This window comes from Nesoenas mayeri (genome assembly GCF_963082525.1).
Source record: "Nesoenas mayeri genome assembly, chromosome: 14".
NCBI lineage: Eukaryota > Metazoa > Chordata > Aves > Columbiformes > Columbidae > Nesoenas > Nesoenas mayeri.
The window spans coordinates 17,281,678-17,301,229 of record NC_137556.1 but is presented as its reverse complement, the minus strand read 5'-3'; the positions used below and the strand labels follow the sequence as shown (position 1 = coordinate 17,301,229).

The 19,552-nt window shown below is 43.9% G+C and overlaps 1 protein-coding gene across 1 annotated transcript in view; it reads left to right on the top strand.

Annotated features, from left to right (window-relative positions):
- Window positions 1-19,025, top strand: part of UBE2D2 (ubiquitin conjugating enzyme E2 D2) — a 29,222-nt gene extending 10,197 nt beyond the window's left edge. Inside the window, exons 3-7 of the mRNA XM_080352941.1 lie at window positions 4,516-4,547; window positions 4,639-4,716; window positions 4,805-4,910; window positions 16,239-16,332; window positions 18,160-19,025. Of these exons, the coding sequence (XP_080209067.1) occupies window positions 4,516-4,547; window positions 4,639-4,716; window positions 4,805-4,910; window positions 16,239-16,332; window positions 18,160-18,205 (356 nt within the window). The 3' untranslated portion in view covers window positions 18,206-19,025. The remainder of the gene's footprint in view (window positions 1-4,515; window positions 4,548-4,638; window positions 4,717-4,804; window positions 4,911-16,238; window positions 16,333-18,159) is intronic.
- The last annotated feature ends 527 nt before the right edge of the window (window positions 19,026-19,552 follow it).

The following is a 19,552-nucleotide window of genomic DNA, read 5'->3' as shown; positions in this document are numbered from 1 at the left end:
TAATAAGTTAAAGCTTGAATTATGAAGTAATGTTAGATTTTTTTTAAAAGTTTAGTGGTTATTGTGGTGAGATGAGTTATAGGAACACCGCAAACATCACTTTTCTTTAGTGTTTTGTGCTACTGAATTATAGAGCACACCAGAGTATCAGAACTGAAAGCCAGGTTTGGCTCTTAAGTTTTAGGCAGGACTTCATTCAGTTGAGAATATGACTGGTGGCTTTCTCATGGAGCAAAATCAGAATGTCTAAAGCCTACTGTCATGACTTGACTTGTTGCTTGGTTTGGATGCAGCTGCTGGGCTGTGAGATGGGAAGTGCAGGTGGAGCGCCCTGAAGTTGCCCAGCAAGGTTCTGTTTGGAACCCTGACAGGTTCCATGAGGGACAGCCCCGCATGGTCCCTCTGACCCGCACATCAGCCGTCTGTCCTGCTGCAAGGCTGCTCCCCTTTGTGCCAGCTGCAGTTGTTGTTCTGTCCTTTCGAAGCTCGAGGAGTGGTGTTCAAGCAGGAAAAAAGCAGTTACTCTATAAAATCCTACCCTGAGTTGGTTTTGTCTAACAGTTTTATAGTAGTATGATCTACTTTTATCTTCTGTGTGGATTTTTCCCTAGAGAGGAGGGCAAGATATCATGTGACTTGACTTAATGGTGTTTATATGGATGCTTCTTTATCTTAGTTGGAGGTCATGTTCCCAGTCTGCTTTGGTTAGCTGTGACTAAGGCAACTTAATTGTTCCCCCATACTTTATGGTGCTTTTCTGTGAGAGGCCTTTAAACTGCGGTGGTTTTGCAAGCTGTGCAGCCCTTTCCATACTAACTGGGTTTTTATGCTTTCTGGTGAACTACTTTGTTACAGCAGTGTGAAGTTCTTGCGTTGTAGCTTAGGGTGAGCAAGGTCAGTAGAATGTTTGCAGTGAGACACGAACACCCACAAGTTTACCTTTTGCCTTATAACTTTACCATGGGCCCTGCGGTAGATGAAGATACTTGTTTTATGCATTAAGTGCCAATGCATAAAATGCCAGAGATGAGGAAATGTTTCTGCTTTCGTGTAGCAGCTGTGCTGTGTAGGAAAGGCTACAGAAAACACGTAAGAACTGGGATGCCCGTTGAAAGGTGTGCACTGAACTCACTGTGCAGTGCGGTCTCTGACAAGCGTGCTGTCCAGCGAAGCATCCCAGCTCGAGTGGGGGTTACTGGAGTAGGGAAACCCTCCATGTATGTGCTAAGAACTCTAAGCTTAAGTATCTTTTCTAAAAGGGGAAAAAAAAAAATTATCTGCCAAGATCTTCTGAGTCATTTCTGAACTCTTCAGAAGTACTGAAGTGTACAGAAACTTAGACATTCCTGTCAATCTAGGACTAGCTTTAAAAAAAGCACTTGAAACCTGAGAACAGAAATACTGCAGTTAGTGGTGATGTTGCTGTCCAGCAATGCTTTCAAACAAGTGAAAGCTGTTTAGTTTTGAGGGGTTTTAGCAGTAGTGTCCAGCTGTTTCTAGGTACTCCCCATCTTATTTCTGCTTTCAAAGTAGTATTTTAAAGATGCCTGTAGTTTCATGGAAGAGAAATGACTGAGATGTAGAGCCACTCTGAGGCTTTTCTGTCCTTAAATTGGCAAGTGTGATTTGTGCCATGATAAACTACTTTGTCACTTCCAAAGACTATCAGAGGTGATGGAGATTGTCTGGTGGAGGAGGTGGTGATGTAAGTCGGTGAATGCTTATAATGAAAAGTTATAACTGAACACAAAGCTTTCAAGTAATATTCAATTTGTCTCCTGTGCCACCTTTCAGAAAGACTTCTAATGAAAGACTTTCACTATTGAGAGCAACACTCGGGGTGTATGTGAGCGAACAGCAGCGACAGCAATGGGAAGGTGCATCCTCTGAGCATCCTGTGCTCTGGGGCTGCCTCGTCACAGTGACATTTCTCAGGGTTCAGGACATGCTGTGCTTGCAGAGTGATGTTTTGAGGCTAGTCCAGCCTGTGCAAATTGTCCCCAGTTTTAAGCTTTTTGTCCCTCTAGTTCATAAACTTTGGAGAGTGAAGAGATGTTTCTGCCTTTTTACCTGCAGGGACCAGATTTTCTTTCCCTTGGCAATGTCATTTTAGCCCCTCTTCTACCCATCTCTGGCCTTTGTTTTGGAAATATCCTTGGTGCTGGGTTACACTGGTACACTTAGAGTCCTCTGCAATGGTGCAGTTCCTTCCAAACATGCACCTGAAAGTCAGCAACCCCCTTTCTTTGTAAATAGCTTTTTAAATAACTGATTTCAAAGTCAAGAACCAATTGAAAATAAGCTCTGCATGACAAATCCATCTTTTAGTTTATCAAACTTCTGGATGTTGTGAAAATCTAAAGCTTGGGTTAAACAAGCACTTTCCTGGAGTCTGGGTTTGGGGCAGGCAAGAACCAGCCCCAAAGCTTGTAAAACGTTAAGATTTGCTGTGAAAGTGTTTTTCTTTCTGGTTTCTTGTTGGGTTTAAGACAATAGTTAAATCAGTTTCTGTTTCTGGTGTGCAGAGGTGTGCAGGTAATGTCCAGTGCTGTCGTGTACTCTGGTGCAGTCACGGTGAAGCTCACCAGCATCCACTGATGCCTGTGAAATCCTTGATGTTTTTCCTGTGATGAACCACGGTGGTTTCTGCTGCCCCAATGTCCTCCTGGTCTGAGTTCCTCACCGTCCTGCCACAGGTGACAAGGGCTTCCTGTGGAGCTGTCGGACCCTTTTAAAATGGGTGAACTCTACAGATGAACTCATGAGCTGCTGCCTTGATTTCCTGACTCTACATTGACTAAAGAGTTTCTCAAAAGCCCAGTGGGTGTTACCAGCTGTTGTAAACCCTTTTGCTGCTCCAACCAAACACTCTTCTCTTGCCTTAGCAGGGCTGTTCCCACTCTGCATTTCCCTTCCTTGTATGAGATCATTCCCAGTTGTAATGCCTGTACCACGTGTAATTGAAAACTGCTCATGCTAGATTAGAACAAGTACTGCCACTCTGGGCTGGAGCATCTTTTGGCACATGTAGGCTTGAGAGCTGTAGACACCAGTTGCAAGTTGAGTATTAACACACAGCTGTGGGTGGTGTCAGCTCCTGTGTATTAAAGACTTGTCTTGTAATAATGGGGGACTTGTGTATAGCTCCCCAGCTCTGAAGATACGGTGTAGCTGACATTTATGCAGATGGAAACTTCCCTGGTACTATTTCACAAATAATTTGTGAAGGTGGTGTTCTCTGCACAAGCTGGCTCAGAGTCTTTGGAGAACTTAACTGCTGGGGAGAGTCCAGCACAGCCATGAAGATGGAGTGGAGCATCTCCTGTGTGAGGAAAGGCTGAGGGAGCTGGGGCTCTGGAGCTGGACAAGAGGAGACTGAGGGGGGACTCATTCATGGGGATCAATATGGAAAGGGTGAGTGTCAGGAGGATGGAGTCAGGCTCTTCTGGGTGACAACCAGTGACAGGACAAGGGGCAATGGGTGCAAACGGGAACACAGGAGGTTCCACTGAAATATGAGAAGAATCTTATTCCCGGTGAGGGTGGCAGAGCCTGGCCCAGGCTGCCCAGGGAGGTTGTGGAGTCTCCTTCTGTGCAGACATTCCAACCCGCCTGGACACCTTCCTGTGTAACCTCATCTGGGTGTTCCTGCTCCATGGGGGGATTGCACTGGATGAGCTTTCCAGGGCCCTTCCAGTCCCTGACACTCTGGGATTCTGTGAACACAGGAACCCCAACAGCTTCCTGAAATGCCTCATGCAGATGAACAGCTTTGATTGTTTTCCTTGTGTTCTGCAGCATAAAGACATTCTTCACAAATCTGTATTGCCAGTTTAAGATGTTCACCTGGACAGATGCATATGAGTGAGACTTAATTTTAGTCTGTGTAGCTTGAAGTGTGCCCTGGCACACCTTGGTCCTGAGTATTGAGCAGACTGTCATACCTGCATCCTCTTAAGACTTGTATTGCTTTCTGCTGCTTTAAGGAAATATTGATGACTTTGTGGAGACTAAACTTAAACATTCCATTGAGATCCCACTGGTGTAGGTTACCTCTTTACACATGGTATATACCAAGCTTAGGCTTACTCTCCATTTAACCAAGGATCTGTGTAGGAGAGATCCCCCCTAAGCAAGGTGTGAGTTTGTACTGGACCTTAGCGTGTTGCTCTGCAAGGGCTGGCGTTGGAAACTGGGCTTTGATTCAGGTGGTTCATTGGAAACAACAAAGCTGAACTCACTGATTTGTTGGTGCTGAAATGGTGACTGTAGCGATCTGTTTGTTTATGGTACTGGGATTTTTTGCAGGGCACAACACGTGTGATACCACAGCAATCCCAAAGTGTGGACCAACTCAGTGCAGAGTGTTGGTACTTGGTTTCATTTTTTGGCTTGCTTCCCTGCAGCCTCTCAGAAGGCTGTTTTAAAATAGGCTTTCCTGTGCTGCTTTGTCTGGAAATAAGTAGTTCATTACTTGAGCTTCTCCAAACTGAAGTAAATCTTTCTCTTTTTCAGTGTTCCATTGGCAAGCTACAATAATGGGACCAGTAAGTATGAGAGAATTGATGTTCATAGCTTTTTATGACTAGTCTTCTTGTAGTACCTCCTCCAACTGCAATGATTCTTTTTCATTAACAGAATGACAGTCCCTATCAAGGTGGAGTATTTTTCTTGACAATTCACTTCCCAACAGATTATCCCTTCAAACCACCTAAGGTGAGTGGCTTGTACCATAAATCTCTTCATTACCATGTGGCGTAATGTACATTTGTGAGCCTACACTGAAATTTTCCTTCTTCTGCAGGTTGCATTTACAACAAGAATCTATCATCCAAATATTAACAGTAACGGCAGCATTTGTCTTGATATTCTACGATCACAGTGGTCCCCAGCACTAACTATTTCAAAAGGTACCTCCAATGCTCATTTAATTTTAATCTGAAATGAATTACAGATTGGGATTTAGGATGTAAGAACTGCTGTGTCGCTACTCAAGCCCTGGTACATCCTGGTGAGTGCAGGGAGCTCTGGACGTCCCGTTTCCCTGTGACCATGGGGGACTGGTCATCTTTGCCGGTACATCAGATAAGTTTCGCTACACCAAGTACATACTTCTGCCACCTCACAGTCTAATAAAAAACCCACCAAAACTAAACCTGGCGTGTGCCAGTGGAAGACTACAGTGTTCAGAATGCACACGTAATAAAACACATCGGGGAACAGCTGTGGCCTTGAAAAACACGAAATCTGCTTTCACTCTATCTTAAAGACCCTATTTCAAGGGAGCATCAGAACTACTTGTTAGTCATTTTGTAACAAAGCTTTCAATGACATAGACTACCAAAACATTTTAAAACTTAACTAGCTTGCCCTGTTTTTATTACTTTTTTCCAGTTAAAAACATCCTTGTGACAGGTGTTTGCTTGTGGTGCAATATCCTTTCCCTGATAGAGTAGTATTCCTATTATTTAATGCAAATAGGGAGTTTTAAATGCCTTGAAAGATGACCCAGGACTGAGTTGTATTGATTTTTCTGTCTAGTGAAAATGTAGCCCTGTGGTTTGTAGATCCACCCATGGCAATTGAGAATACTTATGGTCTCTTCTGTGCATGGACCATGTCCTGACTATTCAATCTTTGTAGCTTCACACTGTCTTTGTAGTTAAACCCTACAGATATCGCAGACCTAGAGCATCCCTTACATTGTGTCCCAGCTCCATGATGTTGCCCTTTTGGCTGTAATTTTTGCCTTCAGCTACATAGGATCTTCCCAGGCTCTTTCTTTGCTCAGAGCGATGACTCCAGGTGCCCTCCCTTGCACACCATAACTGTCTCCCTTTCACCGAACTCATAAAAGTTCCAGTCTTCTCTGTCCAGCTAAAGGCTTCTGCTTTTATATAAACATGTGGAAAGACAAAACAATATCTTGTCTCTTGACCGAAGTGAATTGGTGAGAGCACAAGGCTGAAAGTCTCCCCTGTGGGTTGAAGACACTGAGGGAGTGATGTCAGGAAAGGGAATGCGATTGTGAGGTTGACGCAGCTTAACTTACAGATGCTTTCAGCCAAGTACTAGCTACTGTAACAGCACCAAGTTAGTACCAAGCACTGATGTCTGTCATGTTTTGATTAAATTGCCATATAACTAGTTAGAATACTATAGTTGGGGAATATGGAATGTGACGTGATATCTTCATTTGTTTTAAAGCCTAAAGTGACCATACAGGCAGCAGGTGGTAGATGGCATGCTTGAACACACTGGAGGATAGACTGGAATTAGGACAGCTGGAAAAAGGAGCAAGAATCTAAGAGGTGCTCATTTCATGAAGGAATTAAAGGCAGCCAAAGAAATTCTTACGAGTGACTTCACAGAAATTCAGAATAGTTTCTCAGAAATAACAGGGATGTCTTGTCAGAGGGCAGAGCTCAACTTCGGGGCAAGAGCTGATACTTAAAAGAAGCATTCCTGCCTTGAACAAGTATAAATCAATTCCACAAAGGCAACTTCAATCATTTAGGGTGGAAATCTCATTTTCAGTAAGTTTAGAGCTGTGTCGTTGTGGACTTTGGGGCTATTTCAGCTCTCTAGTAACTCTGAGCCTTATCAAAGAATAACTGTGTTCCTAGCAGGGAAAGCTGTTGGGTTATGTAACTAAAAATGAATAACACAACTGAAGTTATTCAGCATGAAGCTTACATCCCTTCCAAAGCAGTGGTTTAGTATTTGTAGTGTAGATTTTAGAGTATTTCTTAAATTGTGCCTCCCTTTAAAAGGGGATGCAATTGGGAGCAAGCTGTTAGAACTTAAAATCTGTAAGCAGATAACTAGAACACAGCTATAAAAAAACTATACTTTACTGGTAGAGAAACTGGGGAACACTGGAAACAATTCTAGCAAAGAAGTTCCAGCTCACATGGGCCAGATGTTATGTTGGAATTCATGTGTTTTTCACCCTAGCCTGCAAGGGGAAAGGTGAGGGGCTATGCAGTGGCTTCATTTTCATCTCTAGTGCTACTTTTTTGGTGGAAAGACTGAAAAAGTTGGCTGTTCCAGAGGGCACTTGAAGTATCACAGAATCATTTTGGTTGGGAAAGGCCTTTAAGGTCATGGAGTCCAACCCTTAATGCTGTATCTGGTGTGGAAGTCCCCCCTGCCCTCTTTGGACATGATTGTGAGGGCTGGAGCGTGGGGCTATTGGAGCAGGTTTATTGCAGACCACTAAATAGATAAGGACCTTTCTGTCCCTTGGTGAGCAACTTTATCAAGTGATCTTGGCTGTGCCAGCGGAGGTGACTTGCATCTTGGCTTTTTGTTTGGTCTTTCAACATGTTTGTGCCTCTTAGACTTGTTAAAATGGGTTCTGAAGAACTGAGAGAACATCACTGAGTGTCTCAGTAGAATAGCTAACTTGCTTGTATTAGCAATTCTGAGGTAAGTGTTTCTTAAAGAACACATATTGTAGGATAAATCACCTCAAAATAGTCTTAAACACACCTTGGTGGTTAATTTAAACTCCAAAGCTTAAGCAGAATATGTAGGCTTAAATTAATGTTATTTCAGTCTACATAAATAAGAATCCCTGTTGCCTTAAACAGGAGAATAAAGTGTTTTAATGTGATTATAACTGCTCTCAGCCATTTTTCAGAAAATCCTACTTTGTCTTGAATTCAGCAAGTGCATGTGCAAGAGTTAATACTAAACTGAAGTACTCGTTCAGCGAGGGCTGGGCTGACTTGCTCTGTCCCCTCACAGTTCTCCTGACCAGGTTTTATAAGCTACATGGCTTGTTAGTTATTTTTAATATGTTGGAGTACTCTGCCTGGTGAACAGCAGCGAGTAACTTCTGTCTCATTCACTTCCAGAGTTCAGCTTGCACTCCTCAAGCTCTTCCCTACCAGTGCAGTGTGAATTTTCTGTGGTGCTGCTCTTACAGGTGTTGAAGAATTGCATTACTAAGACTTCCTGGGTAGGAAATCCCAAGTACCCAGCACCCTAAATGAGCCTGATCCTCCCAGTGCGGTTTTCCAAATTAGGAAATTGGTTTCTTATCTTTTTGGGGTTTAATTTGCCAGATGTGGTGCTTACGTGGCTGGTGGGGGCTGTTACTTTGTATGGTGAGGATCAGTGTCTCCGTATGTGCTGTGTTGTGGTTCTGGGAGAAACTGTGATTCTTGCATCACCACTGTCTTGCAGCTCAAATGTAGTACTTGTGTCACTGGAGGAGGCTCAGGGGATCTTAGCAATGTATATAAACACGTGAAGGGAGATGGCAGAGCCAGGCTGTTCTTGGTGGTGCCCAGTGACAGGACAAGAGGCAGTAGGTGCAAACTGAAACCCAGGAGGGTCCCTCCAAACGTCAGGAAACGCTGGCGCAGGTTGCCTTGGGAGGTTGTGGAGTCCTCACGCCTTAGGGATATTCAAAAGCCACCTGGACAACATGGGCAACCTGCTGTAAGTGGCCCTGCTTGAGCAGGGGGATTGGACAAGATGGTCTTCTAAGATCCCTTCCAACCTCAGCCAGTCACTGATACACTGGGTAAAACTTTGTCACCAGAAATGGTTGAACCGATTTAACAGGAATTCAAGTTGCTTTAAAGCAAGAAGGTTAAACTGCTCAGATGTAAAGGTTCCCTTACTGGGAGACTGGGTAGGATTGCTGGAAGAGTTTGAAATGAGACTGTAGTTAAGAAGTAGGATTTAATAGAGTGTAGTCTGGAGTTGCTGTAATTTACTTGGATGCATCCTGCCCATTCACAGTCAGAAGCCAGTCACATGGAAGTTAGCATTTGAATCTCTTAGGCAGTACAACACAACCTGATTTTGGCTGTGTGTTAATGTTACAGGGTTAATGTTTGTCAGCACTGATAAAACTTTGTGACAACTGTGTGCCTCATGTGTAAAGGGCCTGAAGCTCAAAAATAGTGATTGTGTAGGTGAATGCTCCTTCCAGGTGTTGGCTTTCTTCCTATTTTTGAGGAACAGAGATCTAATGGACCTTGGTGTGGAGGAGCCCTCACTGGTGTGAGAAGTAGGACAGCTGGATCCTCTGAAATGGAATTAAGAATTCCTCCGAAGTGTTATGTGGCCAAAGCTCAGATTTATGCTGGCAGAGGTGTTTCATAATCCCTGGGGTACCAGGCTGAATGAAGCTTGAGCTGATGAAGTTTGTTACTTTCATATTCAGCAACTTGGCTGGATGAGCCGAAAACAAAAAGCCCAGCACTCTGTGGCCTGGTCCTCTGGAAGGTGACAAGTGACTTTCCATCAAAGAACTTACTGGCATAATACTGACCTGGGGCAGAGCCAGCAGGGTCTGCTGCTTTTGCTCCTGTGATGTCACGGGGCTGGTGTGGTGAGTGAGAACTGATACCTGCCTGTTTTATCCAGCTGCTCCGAGTCAGTGCACGAGCTTTTCTGTGGCGTGGTCATCTTGAGAGTGCTGTGCCGCTTCAGGTAGGACAGGCAGCTGGGTGAGCGTCATCCTGACTATCTGCCAAACGAAGTAACTGTCTCGGTATCTTCTTGGTACTGCGATAAAACTTTTGTTGGTGCAGTATTTGTGCTTCCTTAGAGATGGACCTTCCTTTGGTGGGCAAAGACTGGCTTGGCCTTGTCTGAGACCTTTTTCCCTGTGCAGGACTTGAGTCTACAGCAATAACTTCTCTTATAAAAGGCATTTTACCTCTTCTCCTCACTCTGCACATCCAGTGGTGTGCTCTTTGTCTTTAAGGTAGAAGACAGCAGAGGTTTTCAAGGAGAGAGCTGAGGCTTGTGAATCTGGTTTGACCGAAGCTACTCGGTGCCAAAGAAAACACATTCAGATGAATTCTAGATTGGATCTCTTCTTCACAGAACACTCATTGCATCAGACAGCTGTTGAATCTGAACACACCGGTTAAGATTGTTTTTTGTTTTGTTGTTTGTTTGTTTTCTTTTCTTTCTTTTCCTGGGTAGCTCATTATTTTGGAAGAGTTGGCGCTTGCTTCATCTCCCTGCTGTGATTCAGCTGGAGATTCTGTTGCTCCTCAGTAGCTTCTCCTCATCCTGAAATGTCCCACAGATGAGTGCTTTACTGGACCAAGTTGGTTTGCAATTCCAGCTGGACTTAAATAGTAGTATCTATAGTGGCTAATAGCCTGTATTAAGGGAACAGCTGGAAGTGATGGATATTACACACATTCAGGCTTTGCAAGTAAATTGGATGCTTTAGTTTTGCATTTGACTTCTTCATTGAGAAAGTGGAGATAATCAGTAAGTCTGTGCTTTATAGGTCATGTCTTGGGCTTCTATATGAAAAGCACTGTGCTGGTTTAACTGAAAAAGAGTTAATTTCCTTCATGCAGTTAGAAACCTTTCTTTTTCATAGCTAGTATGGTCATTATTTGGACTTAGTTTGAGGACAAGAGAACACCCCGGGACATTCTGAGCTCTTCCCTCAGGTGTGAGGCAGTGAGGAAGGGGGATGGATGGGGCAGAGCTTGACTGGCACCCAAACTGACCCATGAGAGTGTTCCAGCCCATTAGTGTCAGGCTTCATATTTAAGCGGAGTCAGGATCTTCCATTCTTTCTCTTGCTGCTTTGCTCTTTTTGTTGAAGCTGGGGGAGCAGTTTGATACGTTTAGTTTGATCTTTTTCTGTTTTGCGGAGGCCTCTGGGCCTTTTATCCTTTTCTTCTTGCTTTGGGACTAGGTGCTGCTTCCTGGGACGGGCTGCTTGGTGTGGATGGAGTTTGTGAGGAATTACGTTGAGTATCTTTTCTATTCTATTTTTTATATATATTTACTAGTAGTGTACTTTTATTGTATTAAACGGTGTTCATCTCAATCCGAGTTTCTCCCCTTTTGATTCTCTCCCATACTTGGGGTGGTTGGGGAGGGTGTGAGTGGCTATTGTGGTTACATTGCCAGCTTGGGTTGAACCACGACAAGCACCTCCACTTCTTGATTACTTGGGTTCTCTGTCTTAGTACAGGGCAACAGGGCACAACTGATCCTCACCTTTCTAGTTCTGATCTCGAAAGAAACCAGAATGCTTAGCTTTTGGGTCTTAGTCATGCCCTAACAAGGCTTAAATAGAGTTTCAGTGATGACCTGAACTGTTGAGCTTCTGTAGAACTCAACTTAGCCAAATTGACTTGAGCAACATGTGTAAAGGTGAGTTAAACACTGTGGCTCGTGCTCAGCTGCTGCTGGCCCCTCAAGGCAACTTCCAGCAGCAGCTACGTGCTCTGGATGTGTGTGTCATACCTGCGCGACTTGGTTACAGACTCATCCCTGACATCAACAGGAGATAATTGCTGTGGATAAATCACTGGGCACCTTTGATTTCCTCCCCCTGTTGGCACTCCAGGGGAGAGGTTTGTCTGCTGGCTGTGGAGCTGCGGGCTTGTGCCTTTTAAGACGGCCTGTTCAGCTCCTGAGCTCCAGGAGCTTGATGTGCCTCTCAGCTTTGTCTGGGCTGATTGATGCTCCAGTAGACAGATGGAGGTTTAAATGGTTTTCTGTATTGCTCATTTAGCTGGTGCTGGAGGGATCTGACTTCATTAATTGTCCTGGCTAATGACCGAGCTGCTTCATAGCAGAAGCAGCTCAGCCCTGGAGTTTACATATTGAATGTGTCTCCTCACACTTCTCATCTGAGGTGTGGCAGAACCAGGAGGATGAAATTACTTATCAGAAGCAGCTGGTTACTCTTAGGGGTGTAAGAGCACAGCACAGGAGCTGAGAGGATGAGGTTGATTGTGTGGTGATGAACTAGCTGAACTTGTTGACAAGCTATAAATGGCATGATCCTCTGCGTGGAGGAGCTGCCTTGAGACACACTGTCCTTGAATTTTGGAGTGTTATGTACTCTGTCAAGGGAAGTCTTGGATCAGAGTTGTGCTGCGTTACACTAGTAGACCTCATTTTGCATCAAAGAGCACATTGCTGGAGCATTCTTGATGTTAAGTGATCATTCTGCTTGATGAGAGTGTGTTTGTATCGCTGCTCTGTAGGGAAGCAAAGCCCATTACTTTTTTAGGGCCACTTTAAGTCTCTCAATGAGTTTGATTCTCCCAGTTCCTCTGGTTGCTGGAAGTACTGGGTCCAGGTCAGTCTGCAGCCCACTGAAGGGTGAGCTGATTTTGTTGTCTGCAGTGGGGAGCTGGGATCGCAGCAGAAGGGCTGGAGTTCAGTAGGCTGCTTGGTTGGTGACATAAAACTGAAGAAAAAACAGGTTTGTTTTTTTTTTTTTTTAAAATGAAAGGGAACCTTAAACTCAGTGTTTTAAGTCACTTAATGTTTTGTTGCAGCCTGGACTGCTTTGACAGTTAAGAGTGAAGAGATGAGAATTGGCTGTACTTGAACCCCTTGAATTGATGGGAAGCAAAATTTCTCTATTTTTCTATTACTGCTAAAAATCCAAACAGAACTTGTGAAGCGTGCACACTTGTACTGCGGCGCTTTCCAAGACTCGAAGGGATCCCGCCTGCCCGACACCTCGAGAGCTGCTTTGCCAATGGTCACGCAGGCTGAGCAGGACAGGCTGTGGAACAATGGCCCTCACCTGTCCTGAGTAGTTATTCAGCCTGATTCTGTGCTTACAAAACTTGATTTTTGACACCTTTTTAGTAGTTTTATACTAGTGTTGTAGTCGTTTGATTAGTAAGTGTTAAGGCTTTGATATGAAATTCATTGCAATAGTACTTGATTGTGGAAGAAGGCGGTGTGGTGTTTCTCTCTATTCCAGAGTGTTCGTTTAATTAGTTACTCTGCATTGAAGAGCTCCTGTACGCTACTACTAAAGATAGCTTCTCTTTCCTCTTGCACTTGGCCCCTTAAACTTTGAGAAGGTACCTTTTTCCAAGGGTTTTTTTGTGTGGTCTGGAGGCTGCTTATGTTGGTTGGTCTAAAACACGTGCATATACACAGTGTTCTGGTGGAAAACCTCAAGAGAAACTTCCTGAATTTATTTTGAACAAGTAGCTGGGTTCAGCAGGCTATTAAAATTAAAACAGTTTAGGTAACTCAGTTAAAAATGTTTCTTGCTGAGGCTGTACAGATAAAAAGGGAAAGATGTGAAGCTACCAGCAAGAGCAGGCATAATGGAGAATAGTTTTGATTAATGAAGGCTCACAAAAATAAAACAGCTGAATGTGGCATTGCAGCTTGAAGCCAAATAATTGTGTCCATTTTTATTCAAGGCTTTTGGAATAATACTACTTACAAAACAAGTGAACTGCTGAGGAATGAAAGCTAGACATAGTTTTGGAAGTGACTAGATTGCCAGAATTCACCATGGGAAGCATTTAGCTACTGATTGAGTGGTAACAATCACAGACTGCTTTAGTGACATGGGAGTGTGTGTATGTGTTTTAATGGCAGCAAGAAGCAATGACACACTTGTGTCAACAGCCTCTAAAGCAAGAACTAAAACTCCTGGGCTGGGACAGGGCCTCTCCCTCCCTCTGCTTTCAGCAAAGGTGCTGGTGTGCCTTGCCAGCTTAAACTGATGTGTGGGCAACGTGGGGCTGCTCCTGTGTGGGAGGACACTGCTATCGTGGTGTCCTGGCTGAGCAGCAGCTGGACCTTTGCTCTGGTGGGGCTTTGTGAGGGCATTGGGAGGTGTACGAGGAGGAGCTGCTGCCCAGCCCCACGGCTGTGGGGAATGGGGCATTTTGGTGGCTGGGAAAGGCAGAGAGGACTGGACAGACTTGCAGCTGGGTTCTGCTGATGAGGGGTGAGCCATCTCCTTCAGAAAGAGTCCTTGGGAGTAAAGGACTGTGGTAAGATAAAACTTGAGGGGAGTAGCTATAATAGCTGACCAAAAGACTTTGGTTGGGTTTCCTGTAGCCTCTGTTAAAGGGAGGGGACAGATGTTTGCTGTTTTACTCATCCTACCAGCTGAAGAAATGCAGTGACCGAAGCGGTAGAGTCTGATAAACACCAAGAACTGAGCTCCACAAAAGTAGCTGGAGCAACGACTGTGTTTGAAGTTAAACTGACAGGCAGCAACAGGGTGTAAGGTGGCAGAAAAATTCCCATTACTGAACACTTGTGTGAGCCTTACTCAGTGGACATCGGGAGAAAACCAGTGCTGGAGCTGTTGGAAGGTGCTAAAGGTGCCGTGTCCCTTGCCAAGGGACAGTAGTTTGGAACTGGTGGCTTCAGGTGCATCCAGTGCCAAATGAAAATCTTCACAATCTGTATTATGAGGGGTGGTTGAATAAATGCTCTGAGTGTCAGATGATGGTGGAGGATAAGTAAGCTCTTAACTTTTTTGGAAGTCTACAGCAGAAAATTAGGAAAAGGAGGAAGAGCTTGTTCTTAATCTAGGACAAGATATGTTTGCTTAAATCGGGAACACCTTGTTACTGAACTTCTAGAAGCTTTTAACTTGAAATTGATAATTCATTAGTTAAGACCTGGGGAAGCTTTCACTTTTGTCCCACGTGGAAAACTTTTCCAAGTTGACATGAATATTGACCAAAAGGCCACCAGCACACTGGCCTGTATTAGAAATGTGGCCAGCAGGCCCAGGGCAGTGACTGTCCCTGTGCTGGCACTGGGGAGGCCAAACCTCAGATCTTGGGGTCAGTTTTGGGCCCCTCATGCCCAGAAAGGCCTTGAGGTGCTGGAGCGAGTTGAGAGAAGGGAACAGAGCTGGTGAGGGGCTGGAGCACAAGTGTGATGGGAGCGGCTGAGGGAGCTGGGGGGTTCAGCTGGAGAACAGGAGCTGAGGGGAGACCTTCTGATCTCTGAACTGCCTGAAAGGAGCTTGGAGCCAGGGGGGTCGGGCTCTGCTCCCCAGGAACAAGCGCCAGGAGCAGAGGAAACGGCCTCAAGTTGCGCCAGGGGAGGTTGAGGTTGGATGTGGGGAACAATTTCTTCCCCAAAGGGCTGTGGGGCATTGGAACAGGCTGCCCAGGGCAGTGCTGGAGTCACCATCCCTGGGGGGTTGGACAGACGGACATGAGGTTCTCAGGACATGGGGCAGTGGTGACCTTGGCAGTTTGACGTTTACAGTTAAACTCAATGATCTTAAAGGTCTCTTCCAACTTAGATTATTCTATGAATATCGGACCTATTCTCCCCTTTCTCTCTGCCTGTATTTAGCTGTTCTTTGTCTTGTGATCTCTTTTTTAGATTGTTGTAAAAACAAACAAAAACCAAAACAAAATGGCCCCAAACAAACCAAATCACCCCAAAGCCCAGCCCTGCCAGTGCAGCACAGGCATGCCATGCTGTTCTTTCACCTCTGATGGCATCTCTGGCACAGTAGCTCTGCCTCCTTCTCCACAGCACTGTAGCAACTGATGGAAGTTTGAACAGATTTGTGTTTAGTGCCTCCAAACCTGGAGCTGCTGTCACCTCCAACTTGGATGTATTGTGACAACTCCGCTGTTGCTGTGATTGCTGAAGGGACATACAGAGTGACGCTGTTGAAGTGAAACAAGCTGCGAGAAAGGGATGCAAAGGAATGTTTGGCATTTCTCTGTGGGGGCAAGACATCCCTGACACACCTCATGTTGTGTTGTCCCAATGCGCTTTGCTTATAATTTGCTGCCTTCCCATCTCCTTCCGCTTTGGTGCGGACACAGGAATGTGCACGTGCTACTTGTAGCTTTGTGGGCAGGATCTGGGCTCCTTTAGGGATGAAGGTTGTTGCTGCCTTGAGCAGGATGTGGGATCCAGAATATATACTGTACATATTTATAGTGAAACCTTACAGTTCAGGGCTTTCTCGATTAATTTTGAATACTATTCTACAATTAATCCATCTCAACCTACCTTATGCTCAGAAAATAATTGGATAAAGCCTCTTAATTCTTAAGTAGCTGCGAGCAGCTCATGCTGCCGTCATCTCACTCGGGTCTGGCTACTGTTTGACTTCTGCTTAGTTCTTCAAGTCATCACCAGTGAGGTTACCTGGTTTAGGGCAAAGCTGAAATTCAAGTGCAAAAGCAAGGCTGTTTGCTGAGAAGACTTCCAGGTATGGTTTCAGATTGCAGGGTTCTGCCTCAAGTAGATACTCCTGTCCAGGAGGTTACCCCTTGTGGTGACAATTAAACTTGTGGTCGTGCGGAATTGTTTAGTTAAATGGTAAGAAGTTTTGTTCAAAATCACTTGGCTGAAGTGTGGGGGACTTTTAAAAGATGATGCTGGAGGAGAAGACAGTGGGTGGACTGACTTGTACAGGTGTTTTCCGCTGCACTTAAACTCTAATTGAGTATCTTGTTTTATTTTTCTCTCCTCAGTACTTTTGTCCATCTGTTCTCTGTTGTGTGATCCCAATCCAGATGATCCTTTAGTGCCTGAGATTGCACGGATCTACAAAACAGATAGAGAAAAGTGAGTATGGAAGCCAAAAACCATGTAACGTTCTTGACAGCAGAGTCCACACTTGAATAGGAAAGGGAAACTGAAAGGACCTACTTCTTGGGAAAGAGTGTGAACTTTGATTTGCCTTTTTCACTTTAATTGTGGTCTTTTTAGAGTTGTTTTTTTCCCTGGGATCTGGAATGCAGCTTTTCTACCAGCCCTGCATTGCTGTAGGGAACAGGTATAAGTGCCGGTAGAAGTGAAGGGTGTAGAGGCCTCCTACTTGTGTGGGTTTGTTACTGCATTTTCATTCCACTCAGGGATCTCTCACTCGTGTTGTAGCTGTTAACTACCAGTTTTCTTGATCTAATGAAAATGTGAACAGTGCGAATCTGTTTCATACAGAGCTCTTAAATTGGATGTGACCAGCTTTAGGAGCCTCCACTGCCTGCTTTAATTCTACATAACCAGCAGAGGGAGAACAAGTTACTCTAGTGAGAGAGTATTTCTGTGCTCTTGGTGATGGAGTCATTAAAAAATACCCTGTTTCATCTTCATTTGACAACCCAAGGGAACTACAAGTGGTGTAGAGGTGGGAGTTTACATGAAGTTAACAGTGAGAAAGGAGAGCCCTCTGGTCCCAGCGAGGAGATCTAAATTGCTTTCTTTGAAAGCAACAGCTTGGTGACCATTGTAAACACTTTCCTACGCCACTGTTCCCTTCCAGGTCTGATCAGTAGTGTTAATTTCTGAAGCTTCATGGTCATCTGATCAGAACAGGAGAAGAAGGGAGGGGAAAAGATCCACAAACTTGCTTACTCTGCTGCATGCTTGAGTATGTTAGAGAAGCTCATGCATCCTGTTTTTAATGAGCTGCCAGAGAAGCAGTGTGTGTTTTGAGACGTAGCTAACAGCGACTGCACTTAATGTATGCAGACCTCTCCTATTTTTCCAAAAATAGGGGAATTTTGTGCTTAAATATAATGGGACTTGCTTCTTGAGTAGTCTCAGAACAGTGAAGTAACAAATGCTCTCGCCTTCACAAGTGGATTGTCAGATTCTTTAAGCTAACCAACATTGTCTGGAGACAGAATTCCCGCACAGGAGCCCAGTACATAAGTAGGAAACTCCTTGGTATAAGTGTTTTATGGTTTTTTTTTCTACAAATTCTGTAGAACAAGAACAAGCTTATCTCTGACAACAGAAGGTACTGGTATCACAATGACTGCTTTGTTTTACTGAGCTTCCTTTAGCAGTGGCTCTGGCTAGAAAGGATATTTGGGCTCAAAAAGCTACAAGTGGCTGGGGAATAGGAGCCTATTGTGTCTTCAGAATAAAAAAATTGTGGTGGACAAATTGTGTCCTCATAGTCATCGAAACAGCCAAATGCAATATGTAGCTTGAACCAGGGCTGCTGGGGTTTGGCAGCCCAGCAGGTACCAGGGCCCAGGCTTAACTTTAAGGAAGGAAGAATGAGGTGGGAGGGAAACATCTATTCTTTCCCAGAATGCCAAAATTCGAACAGACTGTAATAGTTTCCCTGGGGATGCAGCAGTTGGGGCTGCAGGTAAAGGCTGCTGGAATATCCTTCCCCACAGACCTGCACTAGCTCTGTTCTGTGGCTTGAATCACAAAGATCTCATATTCCTGTTGTAAATATGCCTAGTTATTTCTTTTCCATGAAATACTGTGGCTTTTTGTGTTTCTTCTGTTTGCCTAATATTTCAGTTTGCTCTTAAATTCTACAAATCCATGATACTACTGGAGAAAATGTAAGTTCAAGTGTAGATTATAGTGCTGGAGCGGCAATGCTGTTTGGATGTTAATGTTGAGTAAACCCTCTTTTTATACATACAGGTACAACAGAATAGCTCGGGAATGGACTCAGAAGTATGCGATGTAATTAAAGAAATTATTGGATAACCTCTACAAATAAAGATAGGGGAACTCTGAAAGAGAAAGTCCTTTTGATTTCCATTTGACTGCTTTCTATGAGCCCACGCCTCATCTTCCCCTGTGCACATGTTTACCTGATACAGCAGTGCTGCGTGTTGTACATACTTGGAACAACAAAATAGAAATACTGTATTTCCCCGTACCAACATTGACTCCTAGCAGAGAAGTGTGTGTGTGAAAAGCTGGTTCTTCAGTCATAACTTTGTGAGCCTAAAAGCATTCCTGGGCAATTTAAATTGGGTAATAAAATGCGAATGGGCGAGTTATGGTGGATTTCGTATTCCCAGGGACAGTGTTGCTGATCCGTGAAGGCTTTTAAGTGGAATCCTTTTAAACTCATAAGTTATGAAAAGCAAGGTGAAGAACTTGAAGCTGTTTCTGTATTCATTTTATTCTGAAGGACCTACACCTTAGGTAAATGTTATGACCAATGAGATAAACTGTACCCACATCCTGTGTTTTAAGGTCTAAGTTTAACCGGTCAACATTTAAATGGATTGGAGCTATTAGTGCATCAAGTGATGTTGATTTGTTTCAACTCTGTCCCCTCCTTCATACTTTTTTTGGTTTGTATGTGGTTTCTCAGTTAATACATAGCTAATAGCTCTTATTTTTCTTAAGTTTTTTAACTGCTTAGGTCTTTCTGGATGTAAGGGTAAAAATCCATTTGACAGAAAACTTGTGTATATTTAAAGACCCAACTGCTCCCCTGGAGCTTGTACGTTCAAGAATGATTAATCTGTGTAATAAACTGATTACTACAGTCATTACATATAACTTTGTGTGAATAGGCTTTTAATTTGAAGAGAAGTTTGTTACAGGCTAAAACTACCGGTGGATTTCTCTCAAACTCTTGCCTTGGCAAAGGGTTGATTTGGAAGTCGTGAAGCAGTTTCTTTGCATCACACAAGGCTGTACACCTGACTGAGACATCAGCCTAAGCACGTACATGGAATCAGGATGTGTAGAGTGCCAGGAACTCGACTGTTAAACCAAATAAGCAGTTTACTAAATGAGAATCTGAGTGACATTTTACAAAGCCTAATGGTATTATTCCCACTTGCATGGGACCTAACACAATGCATATGTACTGTAGGTAAGTGAAACCATATGTAACTAAAATAATGGATGTAAAAGGGTAAAAAAGAAAAAAACCTACCAAACACATCAGCACAAACTTTCATAAAATGTAGCTTTTACATAATTACTTTGCACTAAACACTTGCAAATGTTCATACAGTTTTAAATTGTACTTGTATGTGTCTTTTTTGAACAAAGTCTTCACTTGAATCTA